Source organism: Leptopilina boulardi, unplaced genomic scaffold, assembly GCF_019393585.1.
Source record: "Leptopilina boulardi isolate dan_hultmark-lab unplaced genomic scaffold, ZJU_Lbou_2.1 LbouV2_330, whole genome shotgun sequence".
NCBI classification, from domain to species: Eukaryota; Metazoa; Arthropoda; class Insecta; order Hymenoptera; family Figitidae; genus Leptopilina; species Leptopilina boulardi.
In genome coordinates this window covers 931,575-947,214 of record NW_026137897.1, presented here as the reverse complement: position 1 = coordinate 947,214, position 15,640 = coordinate 931,575, and the positions used below count along the sequence as shown (strand labels likewise).

Genomic DNA, 15,640 nt, shown 5'->3' with positions numbered 1-15,640 from the left:
ACACAATAGCTCTTAGAAAATTCCCTCTTTTTCGGCTAAATTTTAAATATTAAAAAAAAATTAATTAAAGTAATTTTAAATTATTTAATTAAATTAAATTTATTACTTTAGAATTAATTTTAATAATGACGCATTTATGCGCATAAATAAAATATCTTGAAATTTTCTGAATTCAATCAATATATAAATTAATATTATCGATTTGCGATAAGAGCAAATAATGCAATAATTTCATAATTATTATTTTAAATTACAGAAATTCATATTATTTTGCACAATTTTTATTTTTTATTCTTTAAAAACATTTTTTTTAAAAATATATTTTTTAAAAATATTTATTCATATAAATACGTTTGACTTGTAAATTATTTAAAAATTAAAATTTGTGAATTGATTTTTTCAAGTTTTGCTTATTGATGAACTTTAGTAGTTAATTTTAAATCAATGACCTATATATAAATAAATATATATATATATAATGAATTTTGTTATAATTTTTGAATTTAGAGTAACTATTTTAAATTTCACATTTAGTCAATATTTTAATACATTTCAATATTTTTCATAGAATTTTATTTGTTGAAAATAATTTTCTAATTTAAAAAAAAATATATTCCATAAATTAACAAAAAAATTTTTTTAAATAATATATTAATTAAAATAAATTAATAATAATTTTCCTAGTAATTTTTTATTTAGTTTAGAAAAAATATTATTTAGTTTCGGTAGTGTTCCAATTCTTTTAAATCGCGATCTTATAAAAGTTGTAGAATTTTTTTTTTTAATTTAGTAAATTTTTTCGGGAGTGCTCGAATTTTTTTAAAACCGCGATCGCATAAGTTTCAAGTTTATTTTCTTAAATATTTAAAAATTAGTGCTTTTTCTTTAAACGTAATTGTTCGCAATTTTTTAAATCGCGCGTGTGTGTGTGTGTGTGTGTTCCTGATGGAAATCATCGCAAAGCAGCTCCAGGATAAAGGTTGGAACAATTTTGAAGCAGACTTTTTTTTAAGGTTAGCAATATTTATTATTTGGTTAAAGTAATAATAATAATAATATTAATAAATTGTTATTAAAATTATATATGTAAAATGCGCTATTAAGGAAAAAAAATAATAGGTTATGTTTATGATTTAATCTCGTTTCATCATACTTGTTTTAAGCACGTTTTTTCTTTTTTCCCGCTTTTTTTTCTGGATTTAGTTTATTTAACAGAATTTTATTTTTCTGATTTTATTTTAATGAAAAAAATGTTTACGTTTTAAAAAATAAAGTTATTAAGTTATTAAAATTATGTATAACGCGCTATTAGGCAAAAAAAAGTTATAGGTTATGTTTATGATTGCAGTGAAGTGAGATTCAATCATAAACATAACCTATAATTTTTTTGCGCCTAATAGCGCGTTGTACATTAACCCTTTGCGGCATAGTGACACTCCTGAGTGTCACTTTTTTTCTTGCACTTTTTTGAATACTTCAGCCATTATTTTACACATTTCAGTAACAAAATGTATTTAAAATGTATTTTAGAATATCTATTACAATATAACTACATTAAAAAAGTGTTTTTTATAAATAAAATAAATGTTATAAACAAATTAAGTTTAAAAATAGCGTTTTTTTTAAACAATAAATGTAATTGTGACTAAACAACAATAGGAAATAACCTAACAATAATGTCTATAAAGTTTTCGGGGTCGCTGATTACGAATATGACGTTAGATTTCCAAAATTCAAAATGGCGGATCCAATATGGCGGATGACAAAATGAAAAATTGATCGGATTTCTTTGAAACTTGTTACTCGGGGGGTTTTTGGGGGCGCTGATTACGAATATGACGTTAGATTTTCAAAATTCAAAATGGTGGATCCAATATGGCGGATGAGAAAATTAAAAATTTATAGGAATGTCTTGAAACTTGTTACTCGGGGGGTTTTTGGGGGCGCTGATTACGAATATGACGTTAGATTTTCAAAATTCAAAATGGCGGATCCAATATGGCGGATGAGAAAATTAAAAATTTATAGGAATGTCTTGAAACTTGTTACTCGGGGGGTTTTTGGGGGCGCTGATTACTAATATGACGTTAGATTTTCAAAATTAAAAATGGCGGATCCAATATGGCGGATGACAAAATGAAAAATTGATCGGATTTCCTTGAAACTTGTTACTCGGGGGGTTTTTGGGTCGCTCGTTACGAATATGATATTGGATTATCAAAATTCAAAATGTCGAATCCAATATGGCGGATGACAAAATGAAAAATTGATCGGATTTGCTTAAAACTTGTTATTCGGGGGTTTTTGAGGTCGCTGATTACGAATATGACGTTGGACTTTCAAAATTAAAAATGGCGGATGACAAAATGAAAAATTGATCGGATTTGCTTGAAACTTGTTACTACGGTGTTTTTGATGTCGCTGTTTATAAATATGACTTTGGATTTTTATAATTCAAAAGGGCGCTTTTGTGTGTGTGTGTGTGTGTCTGTGATCAATTTTAATAAAATTGTCCTCTATATTGGATCCGCCATTTTGAATTTTGAAAAACTGACATCGGATTCGTAATCAGCGACCCTTAAAACCCCCTATATTGCACTTTAAAGATAAATTCCTGTTAAAGAAAAATGTATGCTTCAAAGGGTAAATTAGATATATTTTCTTTTTTAAATTGTAAACATTTTTTTCATTAAAAAAAAAATTACGAAAAATAAAATTCTGTTAAATCACAAATTAGGCGAAAATTTCATTCAAATGTTGAGGAAAGTTTCGCGCTAAACATTTATTCAAGTGGGACATTTAAATCTTTACGCACAATTTTCACTAAATATTCCAATTAAATATTCCGAACATTTCAAATAAATCTTTAGGAAAGTTTCGGTACTATGGTGGATAAACTAATCGATAGGTTAGAACAAAAAGCGAGATAGAAGAAAACAAAATGTGCCAAAAAAAAAAAACTTGAAACGAATGTAAACAGAACGTTAATTTAGAAACAAACTGATTGACACACGAGTGTTCTGAATTCAAATTAATGGGACACGACGGCGGTTGCTCCCTTTGGAAATTGGCCTAATTTAATTGTCAATTCGATCTGTCGTAGCAGAAGTTCCCAATCGATGTTAACGCGGTTGAGATTATTCACCGAAAAGCAAATTCAAGCACCGTGGATGATATATTTGTGGTTTAAATGTCGATTACATATAGTGATTTATGGACGAGTTGACGCGTCTATAACAATGGTGAAGGATAAGGGGGGAAGGGAGGGGGTGTACATTTATAAATATATATATATAGAAGTTTAATTAACTGATGGCAAACGATGAGCTTAACTCCAGAAAAGAACTTTCGATCAAAATCAAATTTCAATCAAATATAGTCCAAAAGCCGATCTCTTCATTTATTCATCGTGAATTTAATCATATATCATCTGATCCGTTTCTGATGATAAGAATATTAAACGCTTCGCTTGACAAATTCATAGGTATTATATACTATGTATATCTCGATTTCTATTTTGTTTATCAAATTTCAAATTCGAATTGTGTATATTCAGTAAATTATTTAACAGAATATTCAATTTATCTGTAATGAAATTGATTTTTTGAATGGAAAAGTCATGGGTTTTTCTTTAAATTTGTGGAATTTTAAAACAAATTAAAAAAAAAAATTAGTGGAAAAAACGGCGTTAATTTTAATTTCTGCTTTAGTTTTTTCGTAAAAATGGATCAGAAATTAAAATGGCGCTATTTTTGTATTATTTCCCCCTTAAAACTAAAGCAGAAATGACGCCATTTTAATTTCTGCTCTTCATTTTCGTGAAAATAGGATAGAAATTAAAAAAAAAAAACGGCGCTATTTTAATTTTTGCCCATGTTTGTACCTAAAACTAGAGCAGAAATTAAAATGGCGTCGTTTTTTGCCGTATTTTTAATGAAAAATAGAGCAAAAAACGATGCTATTTTAATTTCTGCTCTATTTTCACGAAATTGAAGAGCTGAAATTAAAATGGCGCCATTTTTGTTCTATTTTTTGGTACAACTAGGTCAGAAATTAAAATGACGTCGTTTTTGCTCTAATTTTCTTTAAAAATACGGCAAAAATGCGCCATTTTAATTTCTGTTTTTGTTTTTTGGTACATCTAGGTCAGAAATTAAAATGGCACCGTATTTGCTATCTTGCAACGAAAAACTAGAGCTGAAATTAAAAAGGCGCCAAATTATAACGGTGCCATTTTAATTTCTGCCCCAGTTGTACTCAGAACTAGAACAAAAATGGCGACATTTTAATTTCTGTCCTATTTTCACGAAAAAGAAGAGCTAAACTTAAAATGGCGCCATTTTTCTTTTAGTTTTTAGTACAACTAGAGCAGAAATTAAAATTGAGCCGTTTTTGCTTTTATTTTTCATTAAAAATACGGTAAAAACGGTGCCATTTTAATTTCTGCTCTAGTTTTACGGAAAAATATAGCAAAAACACCGTCATATTAATTTCTGCTCTTCTATTTCGTAAAAGTAGGTAAGAAATTAAAATGTCGCCGTTTTTGTAATTTTTTTTCGTAAAACTACAGTAGAAATTTAAATAGCGCCATTTTTGTTCTATTTTTTTGGTACATCTAGGTCAGAAATTAAAATGGCGCCGTATTTGCTATCTTGCAATGAAAAACTAGAGCTGAAATTAAAAAGGCGCCAAATTATAACGGTGCCATTTTAATTTCTGCCCCAGTTGAATTCAAAACTAGAACAAAAATGACGCCATTTTAATTTCTGCCCTATTTTCACGAAAAAGAAGAGCTAAAATTAAAATGGCACCATTTTTGTTCTAGTTTTTAGTACAACTAGGACAGAAATTAAAATGGCGCTGTTTTTGTTCTATTTTTTAAAACAACTTGGGTAGAAATTAAATTTATTTTCATTTCTGCCCTAGTTGTACTAAAAAGCAAAACAAAAATGGCGCCATTTTAATTTCTGCCCTATTTTCACGAAAAAGAAGAGCTAAAATTAAAATGGCACCAATTTTGTTCTAGTTTTGAGTACAACTAAGACAGAAATTAAAATGGCGCTGTTTTTGTTCTATTTCTTAGAACAACTAGGGCAGAAATTAAATTTATTTTAATTTCTGCTCTAGTTGTACTAAAAAGCAAAACAAAAATGGCGCCATTTTAATTTTTATTCTAGTTTTTCGTAGAAATAGAGCAAAAATGGCGATAATTTTGATTTCTGCTCTAGTTTTACAGAAAAATAGAGCAATACATCATATATATTAAGCTATCATAGTTAATAATATGTCAGAAAACGTAATTTGTTAGACACTCTGTTAATAGAATTTGCATGTAAAGGGATTTTATAATTTCAAAGAATTTAAATATATTAATGTGGAATTATTTTCTAAAATACTATTTTTATGCCGAATTTGCATTTGGTAAAACTCGTATCGTGAACTTTACTTAACCTTGGAGTTTTGATTTTTTCGAGTTTCCAATCTATGTACTGTCGGTAAAGAAGACAATTGAGCGGGAAATTTTAATTCTACCAAGTCTTCTTTTAAATTAAATTAAAATAAATATAATATTAATATTAATATAATATACTTTTTAAAATAAATAATTAAATTTCTATCAGTTTTGACAAGAATTTTTGATAAAAATTAAAATTTATTATTTATTTATATGTAAAATTTACTAAACTACACATTAAATTCTGATTTGTATTAGAAATTTAACAATAATTGCCTTTACGGAAGAAATTTAAAAGCGGTTTGATTTTTTTCTACATTAATAGTAACTATAGAGAAGGTTCTGCTTGAGTTTGAAATTGTATAAATTTGAATTGTGTAAATGAGAAAGTTTTCTGATATATAAAGTTTTTGGTAAATGGAAGATATAATGAAACTTGGTATATAGGGTTAATTCATACCTATGTATATGAAGACTGCTTTACTTTATTCAAAATTACTTGAAACGACTTATCATGGCAGCTCATGGAGTTCTTTAAAGTTTTACCCCTCACTTTCTTCAAATCATGTACCTATATATATATATAGTTTAGCAGAGCTGCCGAGTCGTTTTCCCAGTTTTCCTATATAGAAAACTTTTGGATAAGAGCCAGACCTCTGCCTGCTATTCGAAATGTGCCTTTGGCATTTTCCAACAGGAGCAAAACCTTTCCAAACCAAGTTTTCCTCGATCTCACCCTAATTGAGTTTTCCCTGGACTCCTCTCTTACCCGAAAATCAGTTTTACGGCTTTTCCCACTCTCTCTCTCTCTCTATATATATATACGCGAGATGCATTTTAGTTGATATATATGTAATATTTCAGCAAATAACCATTTTGTTGGAAAATTCTGTCAAAGTTCACATTTTTATGTAAATAGGAAGCAATGTTTGTGATTCGATATTTATTTTCATGTTTCTTTATAACCGTAGGGAGTGTAAATTTTATCTAATTTTAAATTAAAGTAAAATTTTTAAATACTGATACACAGAAAAAATATTTACCTAAAACAGCTAATGGTTTCACTAGAATAGCGACATATTTAACTGAAACAAGTAAAACTTTTGCTACTATAGTGAAACATTTCACTGTTCCAGGTAAATCTTTTTTTTCCGTGTAGCAAAGCGGTAATTTTAAACCATAAGAAATAAAAGGATTTTTATTCCCTAGTGTTAAAAGTACTACTTTGCTCCCTAGGCTCCCTTGGTTTCATTTTTTAGGATTACAAAATACTACTTTGTTTTTTAGGTTTAACAAATTATATTCCTGAGGGTTGAAAAGAACTGTTTTAATCTCTGGGTTCAAAAAAAAACTACATTCCACTCTTGGTTTAAAAAAGTCTATTTTACACCCGAGATTTAAAAAGTATACTTTTCTATATAGTATGCAGCAAAGTTTTAGAAACAGTGCAGAAAAATACACTTTTTTTCATAGTATACAGAAAAGTTATAGAAACAGTGCAGAAAAGTATACTTTTCTACATAATATGTAGCAATGTTATAAAAAAACAGTGCAGAAAAATACACTTTTCTGTATACTAAGCAGAAAAATGTATTTTTCTGCACTGTTTCTATAATTTTGCTATATACTATGCAGAAAAGTGTATTTTTCTGTTCTGTCTTTATAACTTCGCTGCATATGTAAAAAAAAGTATACTTTTCTGCACTGTTTCAATAAATTTTTTGTATACTATGTAGAAAAGTGAATTTTTCTGTAAAATCGATGTTTTTAAACCTAAACAGAAAAGTAGTATTTTTCAACCCTAGTAAATAAAATAGAACCTATTTTTTGAAAACCTAGGGAGTAAAATTGTAGTTTTTAACCCGCAAAAAAAGAAAACCTCTTTTTTCGCTTGTATGATCGTATTCTTCTAGGTTTTTTTTTTTAATTTAATTTTTAAGAATTATTTAAAAAAATTTATTACTCATCAAAAACGGAAATATCTTGTAAAATAATTGATTATTATTAATCAATGTACCGAAATAAAATAAATAGTTGTTGAATAGATCGTGCTTGATCTGAATTTTTCTGTAAAATCGATGTTTTTAAACCTAAACGGGAAAGTAGTATTTTTCAACCCTAGTAAATAAAGTAGAACCTATTTTTTGAAAACCTAGGGAGTAAAATTGTAGTTTTTAACCCGCAAAAAAAGAAAACCTCTTTTTTCGCTTGTATGATCGTATTCTTCTAGGTTTTTTTTTTTAATATAATTTTTAAGAATTATTTAAAAAAATTTATTACTCATCAAAAACGGAAATATCTTGTAAAATAATTGATTATTATTAATCAATGTACCGAAATAAAATAAATAGTTGTTGAATAGATCGCGCTTGATCTGATATATACTGATTTAGTCTTGATAGATTGCGTTTGATGCTATGAGTAATGATTAAAAAAGACGTAGTAAATTCCATATGGGAAGTTGAGACACTAATACACACACGCAACCTGCAATTCTTTTTCTCTCTCTCCCTCTCTGAGTATATAGTAAATAAATTTTATATATGATGTCTGGTTGCATTTCGTATTCGCAAGTCAAAGCGCGTAGACGCTTTTTTCCTCATTTTTTTTTTATAAGTAAAAATCTCTTTTTTTGTGTGTTTGGTATTGGATACGCGCTTTTCTTATATCTAATGCACATATGAATCGCAATCGTGTGGTTTCTCATCGTTTATTGTATATATCCAGAGTATAGAGAAATCATTATAGGGTGAACAAAACTTTTTTTTTTCCTCTCTCATCTTCTTTTTTTTTCTATATACTTGAACCACATACACCATTCTTCATTTGTCGCATCTTGACAAGATAAGGCAGACATGCCATTCTTCAAGAAACTCAAAAGATTTTCCCGTCATAAAAGTGAGTAGATTGCATTTTCAAGAAAAAATTTTTTTTTAGAGAAAAATATTCTAGATACATTGGGAAAAATTTTCCATTTCAAAAATTAATATAATGTATATTTTAAAATTGGGCAAAAAAAATCTGTTTTTGTGCTATTTAGTTGTATAAAACTTACTAGTTTCTGATCAAATAATAGTAAAAATTTGAATAGAATATTAATTTTTGGTGTTATTTTGTTAGAAACTACAGTGGAATCTCGATTATTGCAACCTCTGTTATTCGAACCGTAAAATTTTTTATCAGAATTTTTTTTGACTTCTCGAAAATTTTAAAATTTATTTTTTATACACGAAGAAAAATGGAAAACAAAAATAAAGTAACTTTTACCATATACTTCTGTATAGTAAATCCTAAACTGTCCGGAACTTTTGCGCATGTCTGTCAACTTTGGCACATAGTAAATATTAAACTACTATTTTCGGAGTAAATTTTTAAAATTTTAGTAGTAATTTTTTATATTTCCAAAGCAAAAGTTGACAGAAATGCGCAGAAGTTTTGGACAGTTTAGATTTTACTTTGTAAATAGTAAAAGTTATTTTATATTTTTTCGGTATCAATTATACGATGACCAAATTTACCTGTATTTTGAAGATAATTTGCCCACCGTAATTGAAGCCAATGGAAATCTTAAAAATGTTTCAAGAGGGATAAAATTTGATCACAAATAATTAAATTAATAATTGTTTAAATGTGCATTTTAATTAGTAATTGTATCAAATAAAAGATAAAAATAATTTTTTTAATCATTTTGCAATAGTTGTGTTAAATATAATAGTAATAATAGCTTTTTTTATGAACGCGCCGTAATTGGTGCACTTACCATATGATAATTTTTTTTTGAATTAAAACAAAAATTTCTTTAAACTGTGTTAGAGAATTTTTATACTAATTTTTGAAAATTGCCTTCAAGATATTATTTCCTGTATTTTGAGGTTTTTTTTTTTTTTTTTTTTTTTTTTTACTTTTTTTTTGCTATAATGTATAAGCCGAGGGTTTTGAATTTTCTCGCCTGGTAATCAAGGGTGTATGATATACCACCTTGCACAACTATACGAGACAGGAATACTAAATGTCTTCCGGTCGTCGTCGTCGTCGTCGTCTGCATGAAACCAGCAGGAGACCTTTTATATTCCCATACTCTATACATCAGGGATAGAAAAATTGCTCCACTGAATACGAGAGGACAACTCTTTTAAAACACATAATAATAATAATAATATATAAATATTTTTCTCAAGTTGAAACATGAAATAAATAAATAGAGTAGAATTATAGCTATTTTTTCAGTTTCTGTTATATTTCGTTTTTTTTTATAATCGCCTCTTACGATTAGTAATTACCTTTCACCTCCCCCGAGAGTATATATTTTAGATGCAACGCGACCATTAATAAGACACCAAGTTTTAATATATATATATTTTTTTTTTTTTTTATAAAAGCCTGTTCTTATCAATAATAATTATCTTTCTCTACAAACGTTCCACTTTCTGTTATATGATTTTCATCATAATTAATTATTGTTATTAAACAATTTTTTTTTCACTTTTCCCTCTATTTTATTTTGCATCCCACAGAAATTAAGAAAAAAACTATTCTATGAATTTTACGCTCTATAATTGCGATTGTTTAAATTTTTTTTATGGTATACAATATTATAAATAGAGAGAGAGAGAGGGAGAAAAGTCCTATTATTTTTTTCTCGTTGAGCTGTGCATTGTCTAAGATAAAAAATCTGTAACATTGTTCAAAGTACAGCATTTATAGTATATCCTGAATCCTTTTGAAAGGATTTCCTCTAGGTCGAATAGATTGCAAAATAGAAGTTTCGTTTTCTTCTTTTCACTCTTGAATTGGAGTCAATTCGTGAGGCTTGGCTTTTTCAGCGAATTTACTTTATTCTAAAAGGGCTTCAATTGTAACCGCAGTGAAAAGAAAAAGCAAAGGGGGATTTATTTTCTGGTTTATTTATTTTTCGAAGCAGTTGAATGAATACTCGTCTAATACAAATTGCATATATATATATATATATATATATATATATATATATATATACACTGACAATATATTGAAGTTATAACAATGGTAGTTCCGACCAATAGTAATTATGCTCAATGGTAGTTATAACTAATGGTAGTACCAATCAATAGCAATTATGTCCAATGGTAGTTCCGACCAATGATAGTTATGACCAACAGTTACGACCAACAGTAATTATATTCAGTGGTAGTTATCACAATTGTTAGTTATGACCTATATTAGTTGCAAATAATGGTAGTTCTGACCAATAGTAACTATGTTCTATGGTAGTTCCAACTAGTAGCAATTATTCCCAATGGTAGTTCCGAACAATAGTCGTTTCAATCAATAGTAATTATGCTCAAAAGTAAATATGACAATTGGTATAGTTATAACCAATGGTAGTTCCAATCAATAGTAATTATGTCCAATGGTAGTTCCGACCAATGATAGTTATAATCAACGGTAGTTATAACCAATGGTAGTTCTGACCAATAGTAGTTCCAATCAATAGCAATTATGTCCAATGGTAGTTATGCCCAATAGTAGTTTTGACCAAAAGTAATTATGTCCAATGGTAGTTAGAACCAATGGTAGTTATGACCAACGGTAGTTAAAACCAATGGTAGTTATGACCAACGGTAGTTATAACCAATAGTAGTTCTGACCAATGGTAGTTCCAATCAATAGCAATTATGTCCAATGGTAGTTATGCCCAATAGTAGTTTTGACCAAAAGTAATTATGTCCAATGGTAGTTAGAACCAATTGTAGTTTTGATCAACCATAGTTATAACCAATGGTAGTTATGACCAACGGTAGTTATAACCAATGGTAGTTCTGACCAATAGCAATTATATCCAGTGGTAGTTATGCCCAATAGTAGTTTTGACCAAAAGTAATTATGTCCAATGGTAGTTAGAACCAATGGTAGTTTCGACGAATAGTAATTATGTCCAGTAGTAGTTATGACAATTGGTAGTTACGACCTTCTGTTAGGTATATGACCAATAATTAGTATATGGTGATTAAATAAGTTGATAGTCGCACATATATGGTACTTAAAACTTTTATCGCATAAAATTAAAAGTGATTGTTCTCTTATTATTATAATTTTAGTCATTGATATTTATGAAATAGTTGTCCATATTAATTTTATATTTATCTTACACTGTATATTATATATCGCGGGAAAAACGAGATTACTGATAAAAGATATCATAATTGAGGAAACTGTTTTATAATAAAAGCATTAATGATCTTTGCCCATTTTGTTATTGATACGCAAAAACTGTTGTGATACAATTTAGTATCTATATTATATATATACATTTGGGTCAAGTTCAGTTTGCACATATTTCGTCATTTTTAATCTAGAATTCTAATTGCATATAAACATTTGAATTATTTTGTATAACTATTGGTTAATTTAATGAGATTTTTCTCTATTTTATATATATATATATATTTATAATATCCGAAGAAGTAGTCGATTATTTTTTTTTTTTTGTGTAAAAGAGAAACTTATCCAGGATATATAAAAGTTGTGTATTACCGTAAGTCAGTTAGGATGACTGGGCAAAAAGTTTTCTTCTACCAAGTACTTTACAAAATAGAGCATATATATATATATATATATATATTCGACAAGCTTTCAAACTTTCATCGACTGTACGCTACTGGCATATAACCATCAGTTAATTTTTCTACTTTACTTTTGGCGTATGTACTTTTTTTTTATATGAAAATCAAAAATTTTTTTTCTAGACTTAATGCGGTTTCGCTTTTTTTTTCTTTTGATTTATTATTTATTTATTTATTTTTTTCGCTGTATATGAAATATTTCGCTCAACTGAAAATTAAAAATGTTCTCTTTTCCTTTGAGTTTTTTCATGTGCCGTGTATAAATTAGATTCACAAACACACACACACACATAACGCGTACGTGTGTATAATACCGCCTTACTTTTCCGCAAATATTTTTTATTAGTTCAGCATTAATTAAATACTAGATTATTTTTTTTTTTTGGTGAAAATTCATATTAAAAAAAAATTGTCTAAACAAAAATTAAACAATTAAAAATAAATTATTTTTATAAAAAGAATTATTTAATTTCTGTGCCGGAAGGTCATTTCGCAGTGGTAAAAGTATTACAATTCTTACATCAGCCACGTTAGAGTCTTCAATTATCCCCTCTGTGCCACGCGACTTATTGGAATAAGGCATTTGGCGAGGACTTAAAAAAAAAACTTCTTTCACCCTGAATTCTTTCGCGTGACTTTCCATCATGAGATGATCATTCTTGTGTCTCATGTGAGCAGTCACCTGAATTGCATCAGCATCCACCTTGTGTCTCGTGAGACGGTCGTTTTTCTTAAAAAACGGTCCCTATTTAATCGCAATCAGCCTCGATAAACGTCTGATGATCTTGAAAAATTAACATCTATAATTATATATTTGTATTTTCATTTTATAACGGTTCGATTCCTTTTTTGTTATTAAAAAAAATGTTATTTTTATTTAGCTATTATTTATAGAGACTTATTAGCATTTAATAATGTTTTAGAATTAATAAATTTTAATAAATATGGTAAGTGCATCAACTACGGCTCGTTCATAAAAATAACTATTATATTTAATATACCTAACTGTTGCAAAATGATTTCAAAAAATTATTTTAATCTTTTTTTGATTCAATTACTAATAAAGGTGCACATTTAAATACTAATTAAATTAATTATTTGAGATCAAATTTTTTCCCTCTTGAAACATTTTTAAGATTGGCTTCAATTACGGTGGGCAAATTATCTTCAAAATACACGTAATTTCGGTCACTGTAATTGATACACCGAAACTCATACAAACACACCGTAATGGAAGATTACGGTATTAGTTTTAATTTCTTATATTTGTTTAAATAATATATTTTTATAGTTAAATTTTTTTTAATGTCCAATTAACATAAGCTTTTAGTTAAATAAGTTTGAAATTGATTTTCTACAATAGAAATGTCGAATTTTCTAATTCAAAGGTGTTTTGATTTGAATCGCGCCGTAATTAGTGTATTTACCCTAATACTCTTCAGAAAAAAGTGTATGGGCACTGAAAAAATTATATTCTAAATAATAATACCTTCTTGGCGCCTATTTAAAAATATTTCCCATGCATTTTATTCTTAAAGGAATATAATATTCTTAAACTAAAAAACATTTCTCAAATTAAGTATTTTTTACTTTTGTCTGTAAAATATTTGATTCAAGAAATTGTTTATTTTAAAAATATTATATCCTAACTGTAAAAATAAAATGTATGGGGAATATTCTTAAATAGGCGCCAAGATATTTTTTTTTAGAACATAATTTTTTCAGCTAAGCCACTTTTAAATAGGATCAAATGCATTTAAATGATCCAAAGTGAACCAAAAAAAATTTTCAGATTTTTTCAATTTAAATCTAATATTTTCTGATGTTGCCCAAATAGGTACTAATTATTTTTTTTCGTTATTTATTATTCATCATTAATATAAAACAAACCTTCTTTTTGCAAGCCTCTTCATTTTTTCTTATATCCTCTTTCGTGTCCACAGTCGTCTGTAAAAAAAAAGAATAAAAAGTTATATATTTTCAATATTTAAATTAGAAATAACCAATTATAAATTTTCCTTCATTTTCGCGCTTGTCAAATATTTGATTATTGTTTGTGGTATTTTCAGCACCGACAATAAAAAAAAAAAATCACTCCCCCTCGGTGCCACGGCAATGCTCAGTGAAACGATCTAGGTGGGAAAGTGCGAAATTGCTTACTCTACTGAAAAAATTCTCGATCTCTTTGTCAGAGACAAGTCCCGAGGAAATTCACGTGGAAAACTAATGGCGGCGTTCGCGTCTATATGTTCCAATCCTTAAAGACTGAATTATTATTATTATTATTATATTTGTCAGAAATTGTTTACAAGAATTTTGAATTAAATTTAAAATAAAAAATATTGTTCACTAAGCTAGAAATCCGATAGCAATTCGATTACCGTTAGAATTGGTCGTTAACAGGTCAACATGTGGCAAGTTGTCCTTCGTCTTTAGCAGATTGCAACCAATTCAGAATTCTGAGGTTCAGACTTAAGGATACGTGACTTGCATCGATCTTGTAGAATTATATGTATATATATATCTTTTGTAAATACGGTGAATTACGACCTCATTACTCTCAAACGTTCTTTATTTGCGTCGTCGTGTAGAAAATTTATTGTTGATAAACATATATATATAGAAAGACGATTGTATTAAAGAAAGAAATTTTTCCAAGAAGAAAAATTTCAACTTTTCTCTAATCTTTATTGTATAAAAATAAAGGTTAGTAAAAGTATCTTTTTTTTGTCTAAATTTTACGAGAATGTAAATGTGTCAAAGGCTCAAGTAGAGCTTATAATTGCATTGCATAATATCATGAAAGGGTCCCTCCCACAAATGGCAAACTAATTTCTAAGTTAGCAAAGTAATCACTATATGTATATGTGCGAAAGAGCAACAGCCTATGTCAGTGGTTGACGGTAAATTTCCTCCTCAATTTCATTTGGTACTTTATATTGAAATTTGTTTTTAGTTTCACTTTTCAATAGTAATTTTGCCCAATGGTAGTTATGACTAATGATAATTATAATTACAACCAATGGTACTTTCGACCATTAGTAATGATATCCAAATGGGAGTTCGGACCAATAGTAATAATGTTCAATGGTAGTTATGTCAATTGGTAGTTATGACCAATGGTAGTTAAAACCAATTATAATTATGACAATTAGTAGTTATAACAAATGGTAATTCCAACCAATAGTAGTTCCGATTAATAGCCATTAGTTTAAAGGGTAGTTATGACCAATGGTATTTACGACAATTAGTAGTTATAACCAATGGTAAATACAAACAATAGTAGTTCCGACTAATAGCCATTAGTTTAAATGGTAGTTATGACCAATGCTATTTACGACCAATTATAGTTATATGACAATTAGTAGTTATGACCAATGGTAATTCCAACCAAAAGTAGTTCTGACTAATAGCCATTAGTTTAAATGGTAGTTGTGACCAATGGTATTACCGATCAATAGTAATTATGTCCAATGGTAGTTCCGATCAATAGTAATCAGGCTCAATGGTAGTTATGACAATTGGTAGTTATAAACAATGGTAGATTCAATCAATAGAAGCTATGTCCAATGGTAGTTCCGACCAA

General features: G+C 28.0%; 1 protein-coding gene across 2 annotated transcripts in view; it reads left to right on the top strand.

Moving 5' to 3' along the window:
• The first annotated feature begins 7,999 nt into the window (after nt 1-7,999).
• The window catches only part of LOC127285099 (low density lipoprotein receptor adapter protein 1-like), a 36,076-nt gene continuing 28,435 nt past the window's right edge, over nt 8,000-15,640 (top strand). The window contains exon 1 of one of the 2 annotated variants that reach the window (XM_051310910.1): nt 8,000-8,353. Coding sequence is in view for 1 of the 2 variants with exons in the window: in XM_051310911.1 (XP_051166868.1) it covers nt 8,311-8,353 (43 nt within the window). In the remaining variant the exon portion in view is untranslated. The remainder of the gene's footprint in view (nt 8,354-15,640) is intronic. The other variant, XM_051310911.1, reaches the window with a different exon arrangement.